The sequence below is a fragment of the Ostrinia nubilalis genome, chromosome Z (assembly GCF_963855985.1).
Source record: "Ostrinia nubilalis chromosome Z, ilOstNubi1.1, whole genome shotgun sequence".
In the NCBI taxonomy this organism is placed as follows: domain Eukaryota; kingdom Metazoa; phylum Arthropoda; class Insecta; order Lepidoptera; family Crambidae; genus Ostrinia; species Ostrinia nubilalis.
Genome location: NC_087119.1, coordinates 6,328,370 through 6,348,144, shown reverse-complemented (window position 1 = coordinate 6,348,144; position 19,775 = coordinate 6,328,370). Strand labels below are relative to the sequence as shown.

The following is a 19,775-nucleotide window of genomic DNA, read 5'->3' as shown; positions in this document are numbered from 1 at the left end:
AAAGCCTACTAGGTCATAAAATTTTAAAATATCACAAAATTAACTCTATCCCCTAAACTAAGCACAATCGTATTATATACATGGGGGTGATTTAGGTACACCTTGATGTAAGGAATCTAAATTTTTCTTTTAGACCTCACTGTTTTGGCCACCCTGTATAGTAGATAAAAAAAAACGGGTCATTGGTCTATTCATTGACAGTTTCTGATTTCTTGATTCAGTGATTATTTTTAAAGGAATATTGCGCCAAAGAATAATGTTCGTCACTTAAAACCGTGTTGTTGCTTAATTTTGAGTCTGATTATGGCTGAATTTTTTTGGAAAAAAATATATTTTTATTTTTAACTACATTGTTTAGCTATCAAGAATTTATATTTAATAGTCAATGTTTGCATTTATTGTCGTATTGTGATATTGTCATCTCCACCTTGTATACATTTTTTCAAAATTTTTGATGCGCGAGGCCCCTTGTACCGCGAGGCCGTAGGCGGTGGCCCACGTCGCCCACGCCTTACGCCGCCACTGCCGATAATGTCTGACCTATTTCACCTATTACTCTGATTTCACGCACACAAAGCCAGGTGTGTTGACGTATTTATATGACCAATAACCAATATAGACTAAGAGCTAGTGAACGCGAGACCTACGTCATTTTATAAAAGCTGAAAGTTTGTCAGCGTATGCTCCTAATATAGGTTAGAATGCTGATTAATCATGAAGTTTTGGTCATCGTGGCTTTGGCAACTATCCTAAAAAAACTGTCTGAAGATTAGAAGTAGTTTCATCATCAGCCAGACAGTTTTGACAGTTCCAACTCCTTGCCAGACAGTTTTTTTAGGATAGCTGCTAAAGCCAAACTTCATGATTCACCAACATTCTGTCCTTTAATGGGAATATACGCTGTCAAACTTTCAGCTTTTATAAAATGACGTAGATCTGGTGTTCACTAGCTCTTACTCTAATAGCAAATAAGTAGCGGTCGGTAAAGTATCACGGACCATGAGTCCATGCGGTATTAGTACCAGGCATCCAGATTTATTAAGAGCACTGGACGCTTATCTGACTGAGGCCACACTGAGGTACTGAGCTCCCAAACGACGGCGCTAACTAAGGGCGCTAACCCAATATGCGTAAATTGCCGGACTAATTGGACCAGTATTGATCGCTGCAACCACCTGTTGCTTGCCTGTTGCTTGTGGCTACCAGGATTTCATAAAACCGAAGAGGTCGAATCCACGGGTTGTGCCTTGGTTACGAGAAGCGTCCTTAGTAACCGAAGCGGTACTGCGCATGCGCATTGGACGAAAATCATCTTGGTTACGAGGCGCGTCCTTAGTAACCGTTGCTAAGGACGCCTGCTTCGAAAGCTAGATAAGTATTAGGAGACGAAGTTTATAGCCTCCTGGTACTTTTGCCTACCTAGCGTATATGCAGTTATGTTCCTGACTTGAATTGAAAATCCCTGCTCCATTTTTATTAGGGTTCCGTAGTCCTGATAAGGAACCCTTATAGTTTCGTCATGTCTCTCTGTCTGTCCGTCGGAGGTTTTGCTTTGAAACTATTGGCACTAGACTAGAGCTGTGCTAGAGAGGTGTAATTTTGTGGAGGTACCTATGTATGTATATTAATCACGATGAAGAAGTGGTAGAATAAACTCTAACAACATTGTATGAATAGCTACGTAACTACTAAAAGTACCAGGCATATATAAACTGGAAGGAGATTCAAATTAAAATAAAATCGTGACGTCTGTGTGCCACTGAATCTATCTGACCTATTATTCTGATTTCACACACTCAAAGCCAGGTGTGTTACCGTACGAGTATAACTTCATCCATTCCATGATCTAACATTGTTAAAGATAGCTAAGTAACTACTAGGAGTACCAGGGATACATAGACTTTAAGGATATTCACATCAAAATAAAATCGTGACGTATGTTAGTTAGCCACTGATAAAATGTCTGACCTATTTCACCTTTTATTCTGATTTCACGCACACAAAGCCAGGTGTGTAGACGTATTTATATGAAAAATAGCCAATATAGACTAAGAGCTAGTGAACGCCAGACCTACGTCATTTTATAAAAGCTTAAAGTTTGTCAGCGTATGCTCCCAATATAGGATAGAATGTTGGTGAATCATGAAGTTTGGCGTTGGCAGCTATCTTAAAAAAACTGTCTGGCAAAGAGTTGGAACTGTCAAAACTATCTGGCTGATGTGGAAACAATTTATAATCATTGCCCAAATATTATGCATAAAAATCTGATTTTTTGGTATAACCATTGGTATAACGTAAGAAAACTTCCAGTCTATTGAATATACAGAAAAAACCACTGTAAAAGCTGATTTTTATATATGATTATTTGAGCAATAATTAGAAGTAGTTTCATCATCAGGCAGACAGTTTTGACAGTTCCAACTCCTTGCCAGACAGTTTTTTTAAGATAGCTGCCAAAGCCAAACTTCATGATTCACCAACATTCTATCCTATATTGGGAGCATACGCTGACAAACTTTCAGCTTTCATAAAATGATGTAGATCTGGCGTTAAATAGTTTACTAGCTCTTACTCTAATAGCAAACCAGTAGCGGTCGGTAAAGCATCACAGACCATGAGTACATGCGGTATTAGTACCAGGCATCCAGATTTATTAAGAGCACTGGACGCTTATCTGACTGAGGCACTGAGCTCCCAAGCGACGGCGCTAACTTAGGGCGCTAACCCAATATGCGTAAACTTTCCGGCCTAATTGGACCAGTATTGATCGCTGCAACCACCTGTTGCTTGCCTGTTGCTTGTGGCTACCAGGATTTCATAAAACCGAAGAGGTCAAATCCACGGGTTGTGCCTTGTTTACGAGAATCGTCCTTAGTAACCGAAGCGGTACTGCGCATGCGCATTAGACGAAAATCATCTTGGTTACGAGACGCGTCCTTAGTAACCGTTGCTAAGGACGCCTGCTTTGAAAGCTGGATCAGTACTAGGAGACGAAGTTTATACTCTCCTGGTACTTTTGCCTACCTAGCGTATGTGCAGTTATGTTCTTTCCTGACTTGAATTGAAATTCCCTGCTCCCTTTTTATTTCTCTTTAGACACAAGTTCCAATAAATCAATAAAATAAAAAGAATTAATGAAACTTAAATAAAAAAATAGATGTCGTGTTGTGAAAAACCCTTTTACCAATGGTGAAATTAAGACAGCAGTCATGGTTGTACGCCATAGAATATGTAACTAACTAGCTATTAAAAATAAATTTAGGTTGTCGCACATAAGAATATTAATAATCCTCGTAATTAAAAATCTTCACATTAATATAACATCAAGACTGTTATTGTGCCTGCTAGGTGATATTAATACTTAAAAATAAATAATTTGCGAGTTCAAGTTGTTGTAGCTTGAACAACAGTTCCTAAAGTAACTTCATCCATTTCATGATGTAACATTGTTAAAGATAGCTGCGTAACTACTAAAAGTAGGGTAAGTGCGCTAGTTTTCGTCCAATTATCGGAGTTGCCAACTTTGTGATGCGAAATTAATATCTTAAAATACCCTTACTCATATCTATCATATGTCATTTTAGTCCTTATATAGTCTACTTTACGTTAATATTAAATGACAATAAGTAAATACCACGGGTTTTTTTATAAAAAATATTTTATGCAAAAGAGGCGATTTCACTAGTTTTCGTCCAAAAAAATCAGTTTTCGTCCTAGTGTACGCTAGTTTTCGACCACTGTGTAGAAAAAAAGGTGCAGTTGAATTATTAACTTAAAACCAATTCTACAATACAGTAACTATGGATTATGGTATATCATTTGAAAGGTAATTTTGTTAGCTTTCAAATGATATCAAAAAGATTTAAATAAGTTTCTTACATAAATTTAGGAAAATATTGCAATAGGTCGAAGGACAAATGGACGAAAACTAATCTACAGGAATAGCTAATTTTGGTTTTCGTCCACCCCAGTGCTTGCTCATGACGTCATGGACGAAAACACAACAACGTTTAAAGCTGTTTTTTGTTTTCGTCCACATCTTTTTAACGGTTTTTATGGGTTTATCACTGTTAAAAAGTGGACGTAAACTAAAATGTTTAATGTAATAGCAATAAAGATCATATTGGAAGAAAAAACATTGTATTTTGTAGGTCTATTGAAGTAAAATGATTATTAAAAATATTAACTAGGTGTACGGGTTTCCGTCCACGTGGACGAAAAGCAAAATCTTGCAAAATTGTTATGCTAGTATTAGTCCACTTAATTATCTAAGATTTCTATACAAAAACTTTAATAAACCCTCAAAACAGTGTTTATTATGCTAATAATTAGACATACGTGCCAAAAACATTACGTAAAGTAGCTAAAACAGTAATTAAACATACCATGAAAGTTCCCTACCGGCACGTTTTTTTTCTAACTTGACGACGTTTTCCATTCACCTGTGTGCAGCAGAAACTTCCGTAGATTTTTTTGGAGTTATTACTTGTCAAATTACATTTTCATGCTGGCAGAACTGTTACTTAGATATTATAGATTGTAACAAGTCCAAACTTGCACGGAAAGTTAGGTTTGTATTCTAATTTTCCGTATTTGTTTATGGCAAGTCGGTCAAATGGACGAAAACAGGAGCTGGACGGAAAACCGGCGTAATTACCCTACCAGGGATACATAAACTGGAAGGAGATAAATAAAAATAAAATCATGACGTCTGGCAGCCACTGATAATGTCTGACCTATTTTCACCTATTAATCTGATTTCACGCACACAAAGCCAGGTGTGTTGACGTTTTTATATGACCAATAGCAAACCAGTGACGGTCGGTAAAGCATCACGGACCATGAGTACATGCGGGATTAGTACCAGGCATCCAGATTTATTAAGAGCACTGGACGCTTATCTGGATGCCCGAGCTACGAGTATGCTGAGACGCCGACGCTGTTTGTCATAGTACCTACTGTCAATACAACGTGCTCTTTTTGATTACCTGGCCTAATTCACGTAACAAAACTTTAACGACATGCAAGCGTTTTGATCACTGGAGTCACTGCGTATTAACAATCGCCCGATTTTGTTCCGATTTCGTTTTTATGCGGATTCGATCGTCACCTCCGCGGTATTCATCTATTACCTATTTTGAAGTTTAAACCAAACTTCCTCCTATCGAAATGATACGTGAAAAGACAGCAGTAGGTAGGAATTTGTTGATGAGCACCTTCATGCTGTATAACGTAGAGCTGGCTAGCTGGAACCGCTATGATAGAACTGTCATTTATATTCAAATGTGATGTTGTCTTTAGCTGTGTAATGGCTGTGCCGAACTCTCTATTGTAAATATTCTACGTGTGCTTTGATACCAATATATTTATTATGTTACTACCAACCACTGTGTTTATTGCTCTGTAGCGGACTTAATATATCCCTAACAAGGGTTATGGGCCCAGTGCCCCAGAGCAAAGTAACATTTTAAAATAGTTTGCCGTGAAAATAATTTCGTATAAAGTGACGTGAACAGAATGTCGAATGTACGTATTGAGTTATTGAGAAAAGACAACTATGATAGTTGGAAAGTGCAAGTAGAAGCCCTATTGATCAGAAATGATTTTTGGGAATATGTAAGTGGAGAAAAGTCAAAACCCACGGATGAGACATTATCAACAGCATGGGATTTTGCTGACAGAAAGGCAAGATCGGAGTTGATTTTGTCATTGGGTCCGAGTGTTGTTCATCATGTGAAAAGATTGAAGACTGCACGAGAGGTTTGGCTGAAATTAGAGAGTCTGTTCGTATCACGTGGACCTGCGAAAAAAGCGACCCTGATGAAAAGGCTCATGCTACACAAGATGATTGAGGATCAGAACGTATGCGAACATCTTGATTTATTTTTTGAAGCTGTCGATAAGTTAGAAGAAATGGACATCGTGATCCATGATGATCTTTTAGCGATTATGTTGCTGTATAGTTTACCAGCAAGCTATGAGAACTTCAGATGCGCCATTGAAAGTAGAGACGAGCTGCCAAAGCCTGAACAACTTAGGGTGAAAATTATCGAAGAATACAGTTCGAGAGGCAATACCCAAGTTGAGAGGATAGAAGGAGCTATGTATATAAATAAACATCAGAAGAAGAATGGGACTGGACCTGAAACAAAATTTAAGTATAAATGTTTCAAATGTCATAACTTTGGACATAAGGCATCCGATTGCAAGAAAAAGAAGTCTTCTCAGGCTTCAGAACAGAAACCTTCAGAATCTAGTTGCGTTGAGTCGTGTTCGACTGTAGAACATGAAGCTTTAACTGTGTATCATGTTTCAGATAACTGTTCAGCTATTGATTCCAAGCGTCTTCATCAGGAATGGTTGTTTGATAGCGGTTGCAGCTCGCACATGTGTAACAACGCAAGCAGGTTTGATAAAATATTGCCAAGTAACCAACAATTGAAATTAGCCACTGATTCTTTGACAACCGTGCAAGGTAAGGGTACTGTCAAGATATTAGCATGTAACGATGATATTACGCGAAAAATCCAATTTGAAGATACGTTGTTAGTTCCTGATCTACGTAGTAACTTAATTTCGATTTCTAAACTTACTGATCGAGGTTGTATAGTCACTTTTAAACGTGATGTAGCATATGCAACTAAGGATGGTGAAGTTAAGTTGACTGCTGATCGTAGAGGTAATTTGTATTACCTGAGAGAGCAGGATGCTTCGGCATCTGTAGTATCAGATAAGGATGTGGATTTGTGTAGATGGCATGAGCGTATGGGACATTTGAATGCTAGGGATCTTATGAAAGTACTGAAGAAATCGGGTATAGACGCCACCAAGTCTGATACTGAATTGCGCGATTGTGATGTGTGTGCTAAGGGAAAGATGGTTGCGTTGCCTTTTGTGAAGTCCAGTCAGCCATGTGACGAAAAGTTAAAAATAATTTATTCTGATGTGGTAGGCCCAATGAGAGTTCAATCAAATGCGGGAAACAAATATTTTGTTACATTTATTGATGATTGTACTCGTTGGTGTGAAGTTTTTATGTTGAAAAATAAAAGAGACGTCTTGTCAAAGTTTAAAATATTTAAATGTCAGATCGAGAATTTGACAGGTAAACAAATAAAATATTTCCATTCCGATAATGGCAAGGAATTTGTGAATAGTGATTTTTCGAAATTTTTACAAGAAAATGGAATAAAAAGGAGGTTGACTACGCCGTATTCACCGCATAGTAATGGAATTGCAGAACGGATGAATCGCACCTTACTGGAGAAGGCAAGATGTATGTTATTATCCTCTGGTCTACCAGCAAGTTTTTGGGCGGAAGCTATTGCAACCGCGTGTTATTTGCGTAACAGATGTCCGACTAGCAGCTTGAATGGAGAAATTCCATATGAAAAATTGTTTAATAAACCTGTAAATATTGGTTATTTCAGAACATTCGGTGCGAAAGTTCATGTTTTGGAAAAGGAGCCAGGAAAGGATAAGTTCGCAGCACGAAGTTCTCCCGGCATTTTTGTGGGCTACCCGGCTGAATCTGGTGGCTATAGGGTGTGGATATCCGAGAAAAGAAAAATAGTGGTGTCAAGAGACGTCAAGTTTCAGGAAGATAAGAAAACTGAAAGTGTAGTTTTGAAAGAACCATCTATTGAGCTGCAATGTGAACAAGATAGTGTTGATAAAAGGAAGACTATCGAGTTTGAATTGTCCAACAGACAATGTAGTTCACACTTTAGTGATCAACCTTCGAATATTCAAGTTCCAATAGATCGATCTCAAGATGTACCGTTCAGAAACGAACTAAACACAGAAGATACGGAAGTTACTAGTACTACTGATAGAAATGAGACATTTGACTGGAATATCACTTTGAAAAGAGGCCCTGGAAGACCTAGGATTGAGAGAGGACACGTTGGGCGCCCCCGAAAAATCTTTAATATGGTTGAAGTTAGAGAAACAGAGAATAGTGACAGTGAGTCACAGGAAGAAGAATATGGTGACTGTGATGATTTTGCTGGAGCTATTGAGACAACTTTGAAGAAAGCTTTGGGAAGTGATGAAAAAGTCAAATGGGAAGAAGCAATTTTATCAGAGTTAAGAAGTTTAGTGAAGAATGATACATGGAAAATAGTAAAGAAACCACCTGATCGAAATGTCATTGGATGTCGATATGTGTTAACAACGAAGGTAAATGTTGATTTAACAGAAAAGAAGAAGGCCAGGCTTGTCGCGAAAGGATATAGTCAACAACATGGTCTGGATTACTTCAAGACATTCGCCCCAGTTGCTAGGATAGCAACGGTTCGTCTATTGATTGCTTTAGCAGCTGAAATGGGCATGGACATAGATCAGATAGATATAAATACTGCTTATTTAAATGGAGATCTTGATGAGAATATTTATATGAGAATTCCAGAACTGCTGAAAGAAAGTTTAGAAAAGCTGATAAGCTTGGATGGCAGAAAAAGCGAAATAGGCAAAAGAGCTGTGAAAATGCTTGAGAATATGAAAGCAGGGGGTGACACCTGTCTTTTGAAGAAGTCGTTATATGGTCTCAAGCAAGCTGGAAGACAGTGGAATATGAAGCTGGACATGAAACTTAGAGAAATGGGTTTGAGACCAACAGTGAGTGAACCTTGTATGTATCATAAATGTGACAATAATGGAGCAGACCTATTTGTCGTTATCTATGTTGATGATATATTAATTGCTTCACGCAAGAGAGAAACCATAAATAAATTCAAGCAGGAACTGACAAAGAGGTTTGAACTAAAGGACTTTGGCCAAGCAACCTTTTGTCTAGGGATCGACATAAAGAAAAATGGTAATGAATATCACATGTCACAGGAGAGATATGTAAAGACCATTTTGAAGAGATTTAACATGGAGGACTGTAGTCCTGTACAAACTCCAATGGAGATGGGAAAGATAGCTATGAGTGGCAAAGAGAAGGATGAAGGAGGAAAGTCTTTTCCGTTCCGAGAACTCATAGGGGCACTTATGTTCTTGAGCGTAGCGACTAGACCAGATATCGCGAACGCGACGGCAAAACTCGCACAATTTTCAGAGAATCCTCAGGAAACTCATTGGAGAGCTGCAAAGCGGATCCTTAGGTACCTAAAAGGTACGATTACTCAGGGTTTAACATTTAAACCGATGGGTAAGTGCATTCAAGGTTATGCGGATGCAGATTGGGGTAACTGTGAAACAGATAGACGATCTTTTACCGGCTATGTTTTCATTTTAGGCGGAGCAGGTATCTCATGGGCATCACAAAAGCAACGCATCGTTGCGACGTCGACTTGTGAGGCTGAATTTGTAAGTTTAGCGGAAGCTATGAAAGAAGCAGTGTATTTGAATGGCTTACTGAAGGAACTTGGTCTTCACCATTGGTCTAAGGTAAGCATGCATGCTGATAACTTGGCTGCTATCTGTATAGCTGAAGATCACGGTGTTTATCACGCGAAAAGTAAGCACATCGACATTAGGCATTTCTTTATAAGGGATGTGCTGCGTGACAATAAGTCGATAACTTTAGAACATTTGGCAACTGAAAATATGCTGGCAGATATTTTCACCAAACCTTTGCCTCGTATAAGGCATCACTTGCTGAGTAAAGGGTTAGGGTTGCGCGTACTCTAGTGCCTTGTATAAAGCATGAGTTGAGGGGGTGTGTTGATGAGCACCTTCATGCTGTATAACGTAGAGCTGGCTAGCTGGAACCGCTATGATAGAACTGTCATTTATATTCAAATGTGATGTTGTCTTTAGCTGTGTAATGGCTGTGCCGAACTCTCTATTGTAAATATTCTACGTGTGCTTTGATACCAATATATTTATTATGTTACTACCAACCACTGTGTTTATTGCTCTGTAGCGGACTTAATATATCCCTAACAGAATTAAAGCCTGTAACCTTTATGTAAAAACTATAAATATCACATTATTTTTACTTAAATAATGATTTACATATAACTTATAAAATTCTATAGAAAAACAGAAATCCTATGAACCAAATGGTACGTAGCTAGTTGTATAATATTTCGCTCCAGCAGTGAGTGACCTCCTCGCAGTTTATGCTATCCTGGTACAGGTGTTACCCTGGGAGACACAGTTGTATTGACGTCATAAATTTTCTCAGAATATGCAAGTGTATTCTGGGAACCGGGGAAATAGGGATTTTCCGTAGCGTTTATGCAAAAAATTAATAAATATTTATTTAAGCAAGAAGAATTTACAAAAAACTGAATGAAAACTATTACATGCTGTGGTGGATTGTAAAGAAGTGTTGGTAATTTACTTACATAATACAAAACAACAACAAGTAAGTTATACTACAGTGGAGATAGATTGTATGAGTGTGTGTGAGCGTATGTGAGTATGTAAGTACCTACACTGCATGTTATCATGAGTAGATTTTACTAATTAGTATTAATTAAAAGGTAATTGCAAATTAATTTATTTATTTATTTAGGGATATACACAGCGCAATATCAGTTTGGTTTACATTAGTTTACGATATGTTTTTGTAAGATTTTTTAGGTAAACTAGTTGGTAGTCTGCGCCTAGGCTAACGATAACCGGTCTTTTTATATGGAGTTTGACAGATATTTGACAACTGTCAAAGTTAAAGTGAGATGGTGCACCCAGCCTTAATCTCGATCGCCTGTGCCCAACAATGCAAATAGAACAACAACAACAACAACAACAACAAGCTAAAAGCCTGAAATTCTTGTCTGTTGCCTGCCAGCCTGTTCTCTCGAAAATGAATAAAAACCCCGTGATATGAAAGCGATTAGAGAGTGAGCCTTGTGCACAACACACAGAGTACTGTTTCGCGCGTTAATAAATCTTAATAAATCTTTGGACAATTTCACACAGCGCCAGCTAGCCCCAAAGTAAGCAACTTAATGCTTGTGTTATGGGTGCTAGCTTAACGGATATACTACTAATATACTTTTTTTTTTTAAATACATAAATATTATACATAGTCACACCCAGACCCGTCACAGAAATTAAAATTCATCATTTCAATTTCTGCCCGGCCGGGAATCGAACCCGGGACCTCTCGGCATAGTAGTCCGTTCTGAACCACTACACCAAACGGCCGACTTAATAGAAACGATCTGACGTCACACGGCGATGCTAAGGGTGACTTCGGTCACACTTCGGCGTGGCTCGGCCACCCTCGGGTACGCTTGCGCGCCAGCTCGATCGTATTTTGACACATCTTGGGGATGTAGCAACAAGCGGTAGTAGCAGATTGTCGACAATATTGTGTCCTTGACACTACCCCCTTATTAATACAAAATTCGATATCGTTGAACTTTGTTTTAAAGTGGTGGGTTCAACTAGGGAGTAACTTTTATTAATAAGGGGGTACGTGGTTAGAATATTGCGACTGTGGTGGACAGCCGCTCGGGTGGGCAAAAATAACGAAATACCTTGGGTTATTTTTGTATAAAATGCCCAGCTACCAAAAACATTAACTTCAAACTTAAAAAACAAAAGGTATCAAAAAGAATAAAAAAAGTATAAAAACATAGACAAAATATAAAAAAAAAGGTTGGTCCACCTGTCGGTTTCCAACAGTGACACTATGACATTATAAATAGTATTGTAATACGCAATTGCAAAAAAAATATTGCGATGAAACTAGGAACTTTTTAGATATTTGAATAAAACGGATAATGTAAACATTATGCGATACAATAGTCAACATTTTGACAACTTCCTAGATGTTTTCATAGTTTTTGAAACTCTTAATTACTTAGCTGGCTTATTTTCTGCAATGTATGTATGGATGGACCGATGACATCATAAAGGTAGCAGAGAAGCGCTGGACGCAGGCCGGATCGATCAACATGGAAAGCATTGGGGAGGCTTATGTTCAGCAGTGGACGTCCTATGGCTGAAATGATGATGATGTATGCATCGAATGATTTTCAAGTTTTATTTATCGATAACTTAACTCATCTATCGATAGTATTGCCGCATGGCGCTGCGATGCGCTGACAACCCGGCCGTCACGCCGCGTCGATTCCCGCACAAACACAGCATTTGGCTACTCGGAGTCCACGTGACCTCAGTGACGTGTTACAATAAATACAATAACATAAGAAAACTCACATAACATGCCAAAAAAGAAGATTAGACCACAAATGTGGCAGCCGGATAAGCTCGCACTTATTAAAGCTGTGAAGAAGTATCCAATAATTCACAAGAAGGATTATAAATCAAAGGATGATGCGAGGGAGAAATGTTGGGCAGCCATCGCTGAAGAAGCAGGAATGTCGGGTAAGTGATTTCAATCTTATGGTAATAACAATATCGTTGATATTATTATGTTAATCTCTGGGTTAGTAGTAGTTTCGCACGATTTTCCTTCGCACGAATGTGCGAAACGTCCTCTTTCAATAATAATTTTTTTAGTACGCGTTTCGCCCGGTTTTATCAGAAGTATTAAAAACGGGTGCGAATCGACCCCTTTGAGAACTAGTAATCGCATACTACTAGTTCAAAAAAGAGTCGATTCGCTCGCGATTTGAATGCTTTTAATACATCCGGGCGAAACGCCTACTAAAAAAAATATTATTGAAAGGGGACGTTTCGCACGTTCGTGCAAAGGAAAATCGTGCGAAACTACTACTAACCCTAATCTCTTTGTTGTTTTTTTTTGTGGATTCAGTTATTTTGCCTTATTATTATTTATAGCCAAAAGTGAAATGTGAGAACTCCACAATGCAGAACAGATCAGTCAAATACCTAGTCTCTTCTTCTTTCTTCTTTTCCCTAGCCCTTTTTCCCATTATTTGGAGTCGGCTCTTGTTCCGAGGCGCCAGGACAGTCTGTCCTAGGTTGTCGAAATATTTGTCTGGGCACGTCCTGAGTCCTTAGCCACCGTGCACCGCTAGGCCTATGGCCAGTGGGCGTCCTCTTTTCTTATTATTTAGCAGTGATGGTCCTCGGGGCGTCTCATGACATGACCATCCATCACCATCGTAGGCGGCCCCCGATGAGCTTTTCTGCTATAAACGCGACCCCTGCTGCCCATCATAGCATTTTTATCTCACATAAATAGTAAAAAGCCAAATACATATTACATACACTTAATATTTACTAAGGATAACCTGAGGGGGAAGGACATTTACATTACGTCAACGTCACTATGACAGCAGCTTATTGGCTTTAACATTACCGTTATTTTAACGTTTTAGATGTTTCACAATAAACACTAATAGGGATAATGCCACGTATAGCCTGACCAGGAACATAAAAACCCTCGCCATGTTGCGGAAAACTAATGGTACTAATTTCTTTTAATGGCAACAGTAACTGAAAACTTCATTGACATGTCACCTTGCATGTCAGTCTATTGCTGTCAAAGTGTAAACAAACTTTATTTTAAATGTGCGCAATTGGTTTTATGAATTAAATTGCTAAAATATTTTTATAGTCGTGAAAGAAAAGTGGTTCACAATGTGTTAAAGTATTTGTCGAAGAGAAATACTAAGGGTTCGGACAATATTTTCATTGAATAATGTTTCCGACAAAGGTTGTCAAATTGACTGACATGTTTATCGTTAGTACAGTCCACTATGAAAATTAGCTGTGGTTTGTTTCAACTACCTATTTTAAAAAATTTGTCACTTTCTAAGTGTTGAATTTTATGGGATTGGGAAAGAAGTACCGAGTTTGAAGCGTTCATGAGCAGACATTGCAGTTGAATATTCAAGTTCTGAATTTGATTATTGATGAATAATAAAATAAATCTACTAGCTCGATTGATGGTTTCATTTAATTTATTTAAATCAGGTTACCTATAATAATATTTTTTCGTTAATTTATGAAAATATCAATTTATCTGAATCCTGATACATAAAGTTAGCCTATTAATTTAACACAGGTACGACTGTACTCAGTGTTGCACTATCAAATGCAATTGAGGCGCCTCTATGCCAGGGTTTTTATGTTCCTGGTCAGGCTATACCTATAATATGTTGCTACCAGCCATTATAATACTGATTTATTTTTATTACTTGTTCGCAGAAAATCGATGCAAAGAGAATTGGATAAAATTAAGGAAAGATTACTTCGGCACAATATACGTATACAGTCGTAGAAAAACTCTGCAGTTTCAAGAATCACCTCTAAGTTTTCTAAATTGTAGCATTTCCTACAAAATATACAACAGGGCATTAGGTCGCAAGAAAACTGATCTCGTCACAGTAAGTGACGATGATTCATTAAGTGATACTAGTGAAGAAGAAATAAGAAGTGTTAGAAAACCAACGCTTAGATCTCATACAAGAAGAAGTTTACCACAAACATCAATTCCAGAAGCAAAAGAAATTCCAGAAGAAATCGAAATTGCTAGATCACACACCACGCAATCTGATGAAATGAATTTAGCAGTGACAACTGAAATTAAATCAGAGGAATCTGATATAGATGACACCGATGCGAACGAAAACAATTCTACAAGATTTCAGCCAAGCTCTGATACTCCTGCAGAATTTGATATACAAACGACCAGTACTGTGGAACAAGAGGCTGTATGTATGCCAATAGATATCAGTACTGTGAAACAAGGTTTTTTATGTCCGCCAATAAAGACTGAACCGCTGATTGATCCAGAATCTAAAAATTTTTCTGGTGATCTTGCTAAGTATATCACAAGTAAGTTTTCACCTAAGACACAAAAGGACATACAGCGTAGGATCTGCGCTTTATTTACGCAAATAGAATTAGATAAGTTGAAAGCCGCAAATCAATAATAATAATAAATCGTCTCCGCAAAGCACCCATTCGCATACCTATTTAAAAAATTGGTATTATTTATTTATTTAGGAAAGAAGAGAAGAACGTTAATTGTATTTTTTTATTTTATGATACTTTTTGAAATGTTTAAAATGTTTTTTGTGTTTCGTATTTTATTAATATAAATCTGTATTGCGTGTATCGGTGCACAGTGCACACAGGTTGGCCATGACCATATATTTGCTTCATCAGGTTGGCGCCTTACCTATGTTGCCTCCAATGTTGTCCATTTTTCTCAATGCATTTGTACAGTTGTTTTATTTTTAGTATAAGTATTTTTATAAAGTTGCCCAACGTGGTAAACATTTGGAACTGAACACTGGGTTAGTGTGATAGTGGCGCCCTCCTTTCAATGTCAGTGTTTAATTTTGTGTTTAGTTTAACGGATAATGGCTGAAGAGGCGCGTGTGCACGCGCATCTCCATAAATGCTGAGCGGGCGCCTTTTCGGCACAAAATACCTACCTACTTTGTAGCTATATTTTAAGTCTGTTGTTTATTTTGTGTCGAATAAAGACTTTGCTATTCTATTGTAATTAATTTGTATTTTTGATTAATAATTTCATTTTAATTTTTGACATCAATATTTTAAAAAAAATTTACATCAATGTACCTAATTATTGTAATGACTATTGTATTTTATAAATACATTATAATATTGCAAATTATGGTTTTTATCATTGAATTTGCGTAACTCTTCCCTATACAATTACCTGAGAAGTGCGTACCGATACTCACCCAGCACAGTACATTCATAAACCGGCCAATCTGAAAATCTTTAGGGGAGGCCTATGTCCAGCAGTGATTGCTTGTGGCCAAAACGATGATGATGAGTCAATGCACCTGCTTTTATCGATAAAAAAAACCGTTTAATAGCAAACTGTGTGCTTACCAGTTTACGTTACGTGTGCTCGCTAGCGACTGCGTAAAAAAATGACAATAAATGTATGACAGATTGTACAGCGCCCCAGCGGCTACTTTCAAGAACTAAAATCTTCATAGATTTTTTTGACGCACTCGCTAGCGAGTTTACCTTACGTAAACTCATGGTAAGCACACTGATATACATATAACTTTATCCTACATCTGTGCGTCATCTGAACTTCCTAAACTTGCTTGAATTGGTTTCCGATTCCTGGGTTCGAGTACAAGTATGGTAAACATCTTACTAGGTATGAGGCCAAATAAAATAGTTCGTCTTCGAATAGAATGACTATTAACATTAGCAATAAAAGCTCTCAACCTCCTCTGTGGTCTCAACCGCCTGTGGTCTAGTGGTAAGACCACCTGCTTCAGACGCAGAGGTCCCGGGTTCGATTCCCAGTGGGGACAGATTTTTCTGTTCAGTTTGGTTGGTGGTAGGACTTGTTCTAAGTCCGCCTGGATAGCTACCACCATCTTATCTAAGTCTGTCATAGACTTTGCCAATTTAATACATACATCGGTGATAGGATACATCATCGTTTTCACCAGGTACATTGCTAGACAAAAACCAAGGATTTCTTTAAGTAAGTATTATAATTTATTTTGTCCTAATAAATAAAATTAACGTAATTAGATAATTTCTACGGTTGTTTTAATTTTTTTTTGTATTTTTTGGTTGGTGCAATTGCACTGCATTTTTAGAGGCACGTCACCAGGACTCCACATATCGTAAAGAGGAAGATATTAGTTGAGTAAATCTGTCACATCTGTTCAATATTATCCTAAATAGGACTAAGATTTAAACAACAACCCCTTTATTAAAAAAAAAACTTAGCCCCCGCCCCGTCGCAAAAAGATAAGGGTGTTATAAGTTTAATTTTCACAAGGCCCCAAAAGTCGAACGCGGGGGCAGGGTTTAAAAAGCAGCTATCAGGATATCATAAATTGAAACGAATTCGTTTGGCGCGAACACGGAATACACCACTAGGTACTTACGTATTGAATTTGAGTTTGTAGAACATCTATGTGCCTATGTGTGAGTGCAGACAGCGGGCTAGTGTTGCAACTAAAGAGATGAAACATTATCAATCTCAACGATCATGAGCAGGATAGCAGTTGTCTACAAGAAAATACAAGCACTACATTAATGTAGTGGCTATATGTATACAAATTTAAAGTGGCAAAGCTCCTTATACAAGATTGAGATCTCTTCGATTTTATGTTTGCCTGGTAGAAAAAGCAGTAGGTGGTAAAAACGATCAATACTGTTTTCCCTATTGGGTGTTCTACGCATATAGCGGCGCTTAGGGAATTCAGTCGCCTTTTAGATGTTTGGCAGATCGCATCTGCGTCTATTCTTCAAAATAGAGCATATATTTCAGACTTTGAGTCCCTGGTACATCTAGAAATATTAGTTATATCGTAGTTATTTACCTAGCTATTGTCATTTTGTTGAAATAGCCCGAACTTTTTCATACACTTGCAAAGATGCAATTTTTTTTATGGGACAGGAGGCGGACGGATTACCTGATGGTAATTAATTACCCATAGACACCCACAGGCCCTGGGGCGTTACGAGTTAGTTACCGGCATTGAAGATAATAATACGCTCTCTTCTTGAAAGATGATACAGATTGTTAATTTTTAAAATTATTCAATCCCGTCTAATACGGGAAGGTTACTTTACCTACTTTACAATAGCTATATCCTTCAACAAATTGCATATTATTGGTACAAAAAAGAATCCAACATATTTGTATAAATCAGCGACGAAATTATTATATATGTTACGGTCAAAGTGATAAATGTGAAAATTATGAATAATCGCCGGTTATTATGAATATTTACCGCATGATTTGGTAAATGTGATTAATATGAGGTCATTTATGTGTGTATAAAACTAAATAGGCGGCGTAGGGGTGGCCCATAAATCAAAACATTATGTTATAGGCATCATCGAAAAGTAATATTATGCAAGAAACATTCCAAACTCATTATGCCAAATTATATTAATATATGATATCAAAACGTTCAAAAGTTTGGCTGTACACGAGCACGTACACAAGATGTTGTTCTCTTTTATGAAATTTGTTAGTACTAAGGTTGAATTATCAAATAATCACTGTTAAATGTGATTAATTTATCACTTTTACCGCGACTGTCGGTAATTATTAATAATAACCGGTTATTATTAATAATTTTCAATTTATCGCATTAACCGTAACATATTAGTTGTCATGTTAATATGGGCTAGTGTCGGCTCATATACCCATTTACCTAACACCCTGTATACAAGAAATTATATCATAACATTTGGACATAATACGAGTAACACTGTAAAAATAAATATCACTTTATAAACTTTCCCAAGAAATAGGTTCCGTTTGTTTTTACAAGCTTTTTTTTAAGGAAATCATGATCATAAATCAGTAACTTTACCCCAAAATATTTTTATCGACATAATAAGTAAGTAGCTAGGTACTTTTTATAATATCAAATCAGAGAAAAATGTCTTCTGTTTACTACTGATTTTATTTAAATTACAGTTGCAATGGGCAGGGCACATAGTATGCAGAACTGACTGCCGATGGGGAAGCAAGGTGGGACGTCCATCCACAAGGTGGACCGACGACATCATAAAGGTAGCAGGAAGGCGCTGGACGTAGGCCGCTGCGAACATCGGTCAGCATCGAAATAATTGAGGGACGCCTATGTTCAGCAGTGGACGTCCTATGTCTGAAATAATGATGATAAACATGATGTTTGCGCCTCACAATAAAAAAAAAAATACATAAGCTGCTCCCTTCCTGAAGGCTCCTGCTTAAAAAGTAACTCGTTTTTCCTTCTTGCGAAGTGTGTGTGTTTAAATAAAATGTAGGCAGTGCTCGGGCGCTTTCACTGCTTGCCTTCACACCGCAAACTGTAATGTAAATTGTATGACAACTGCATCGGAATAAAATTGTCAATTACCAATAGTTAGTGTTAGTGTTAGCATTGAGGACAGGCCTATGTTCAGCAGTGGACGTCCTATGGCTGAGATGATGATGATGATGAATAGTTAGTGTGCAGTCTTGCAAACGCACGGCAAGCGCGCGGCAAACATTCGGCACGAAACGTCAGAATAGAAAACGCCCTATGCTCATAGAATAAGGCGGAATTTTGGGACCTTATATGCATTGTGCAAATCATTGGGGGAGGCCTATGTTCAGTCGTGGACGTCCTGTGTCTGAAAATGATGATGATGATATGAATTCCTATGTTAGTTCTTAGGCTATAAATTGGAATTAAAAAGGAACTTCGTTTTCAGTAAAAACGTTTTGGGTGAGTTAATTTCAGGCAAACAGTTTTAATTGACGATCAACAAATTTATAATCAAGCGAGACTATTATTATGATCTATTTTAATGTTGCGTATAGATAAATATGATGTCATAAAGTGAACGAATGGTATATATGAATTAAATGACTGTCATATTCTTACTTCGGAAAAAACGTGAAGTTTTTGGTTTAAAATTGATCATATAATAATAATTTAATAATAATTAGGGATTAAAAATAAAACACAGTTAAATACTTCTATGCTGTAGTTACAATTTGCTAATATTTCTTAGTTAATTTGAGCTGATGTACGGCTAAACATTTTTTCTGAACTTAATTTTACGGACAAGATGTTACCCGTTTATTATCATAAATAGGTCAATTTTGAAAATGAAGTTTAAATCCCTGAAAAATAATTTAATAACATCCTAAACCGTCAAACAGATCGATTTGTTAACACGGCGGGGTGCTATTATTAATAATTAGGCAGTAATCAGGCAAAGTTTCGACAAATTCCTTGCCAGAATCATATTAAATGTCCACAAAATCGGCGAAACATCGCACGATCTCCGATTTAAGTACCAGGGCGACATAAGACAGAAGAGATATCGTCGGCGTCGTCGAACAACGACGTATCTGCAAAATGTTAAGTTTCCAGGAGAGCGTTTTGAAGTTTTGGAACCGGTTTTTTGTGTCTACAAAAAAAACTACTTGGCTGATC

At 37.4% G+C, this 19,775-nt stretch overlaps 2 protein-coding genes and 1 long non-coding RNA gene across 3 annotated transcripts in view; 2 read left to right on the top strand and 1 right to left on the bottom strand.

Moving 5' to 3' along the window:
* LOC135087175 (forkhead box protein F1-like) overlaps positions 1–19,775 on the bottom strand; it is a 284,057-nt gene that overhangs the window by 92,843 nt on the left and 171,439 nt on the right. The window lies entirely within an intron of this gene.
* On the top strand, positions 7,228–7,570 carry LOC135086489 (uncharacterized). The gene is made up of 2 exons (XR_010260502.1): positions 7,228–7,276; positions 7,431–7,570. It is a non-coding gene; the product is annotated as an uncharacterized LOC135086489 (long non-coding RNA).
* Positions 12,069–14,848, top strand: LOC135087176 (uncharacterized). The gene is made up of 2 exons (XM_063982017.1): positions 12,069–12,291; positions 14,044–14,848. Exons 1-2 carry the CDS (start codon positions 12,129–12,131, stop codon positions 14,769–14,771), a joined length of 891 nt encoding a protein of 296 aa, XP_063838087.1. The 5' UTR covers positions 12,069–12,128; the 3' UTR covers positions 14,772–14,848.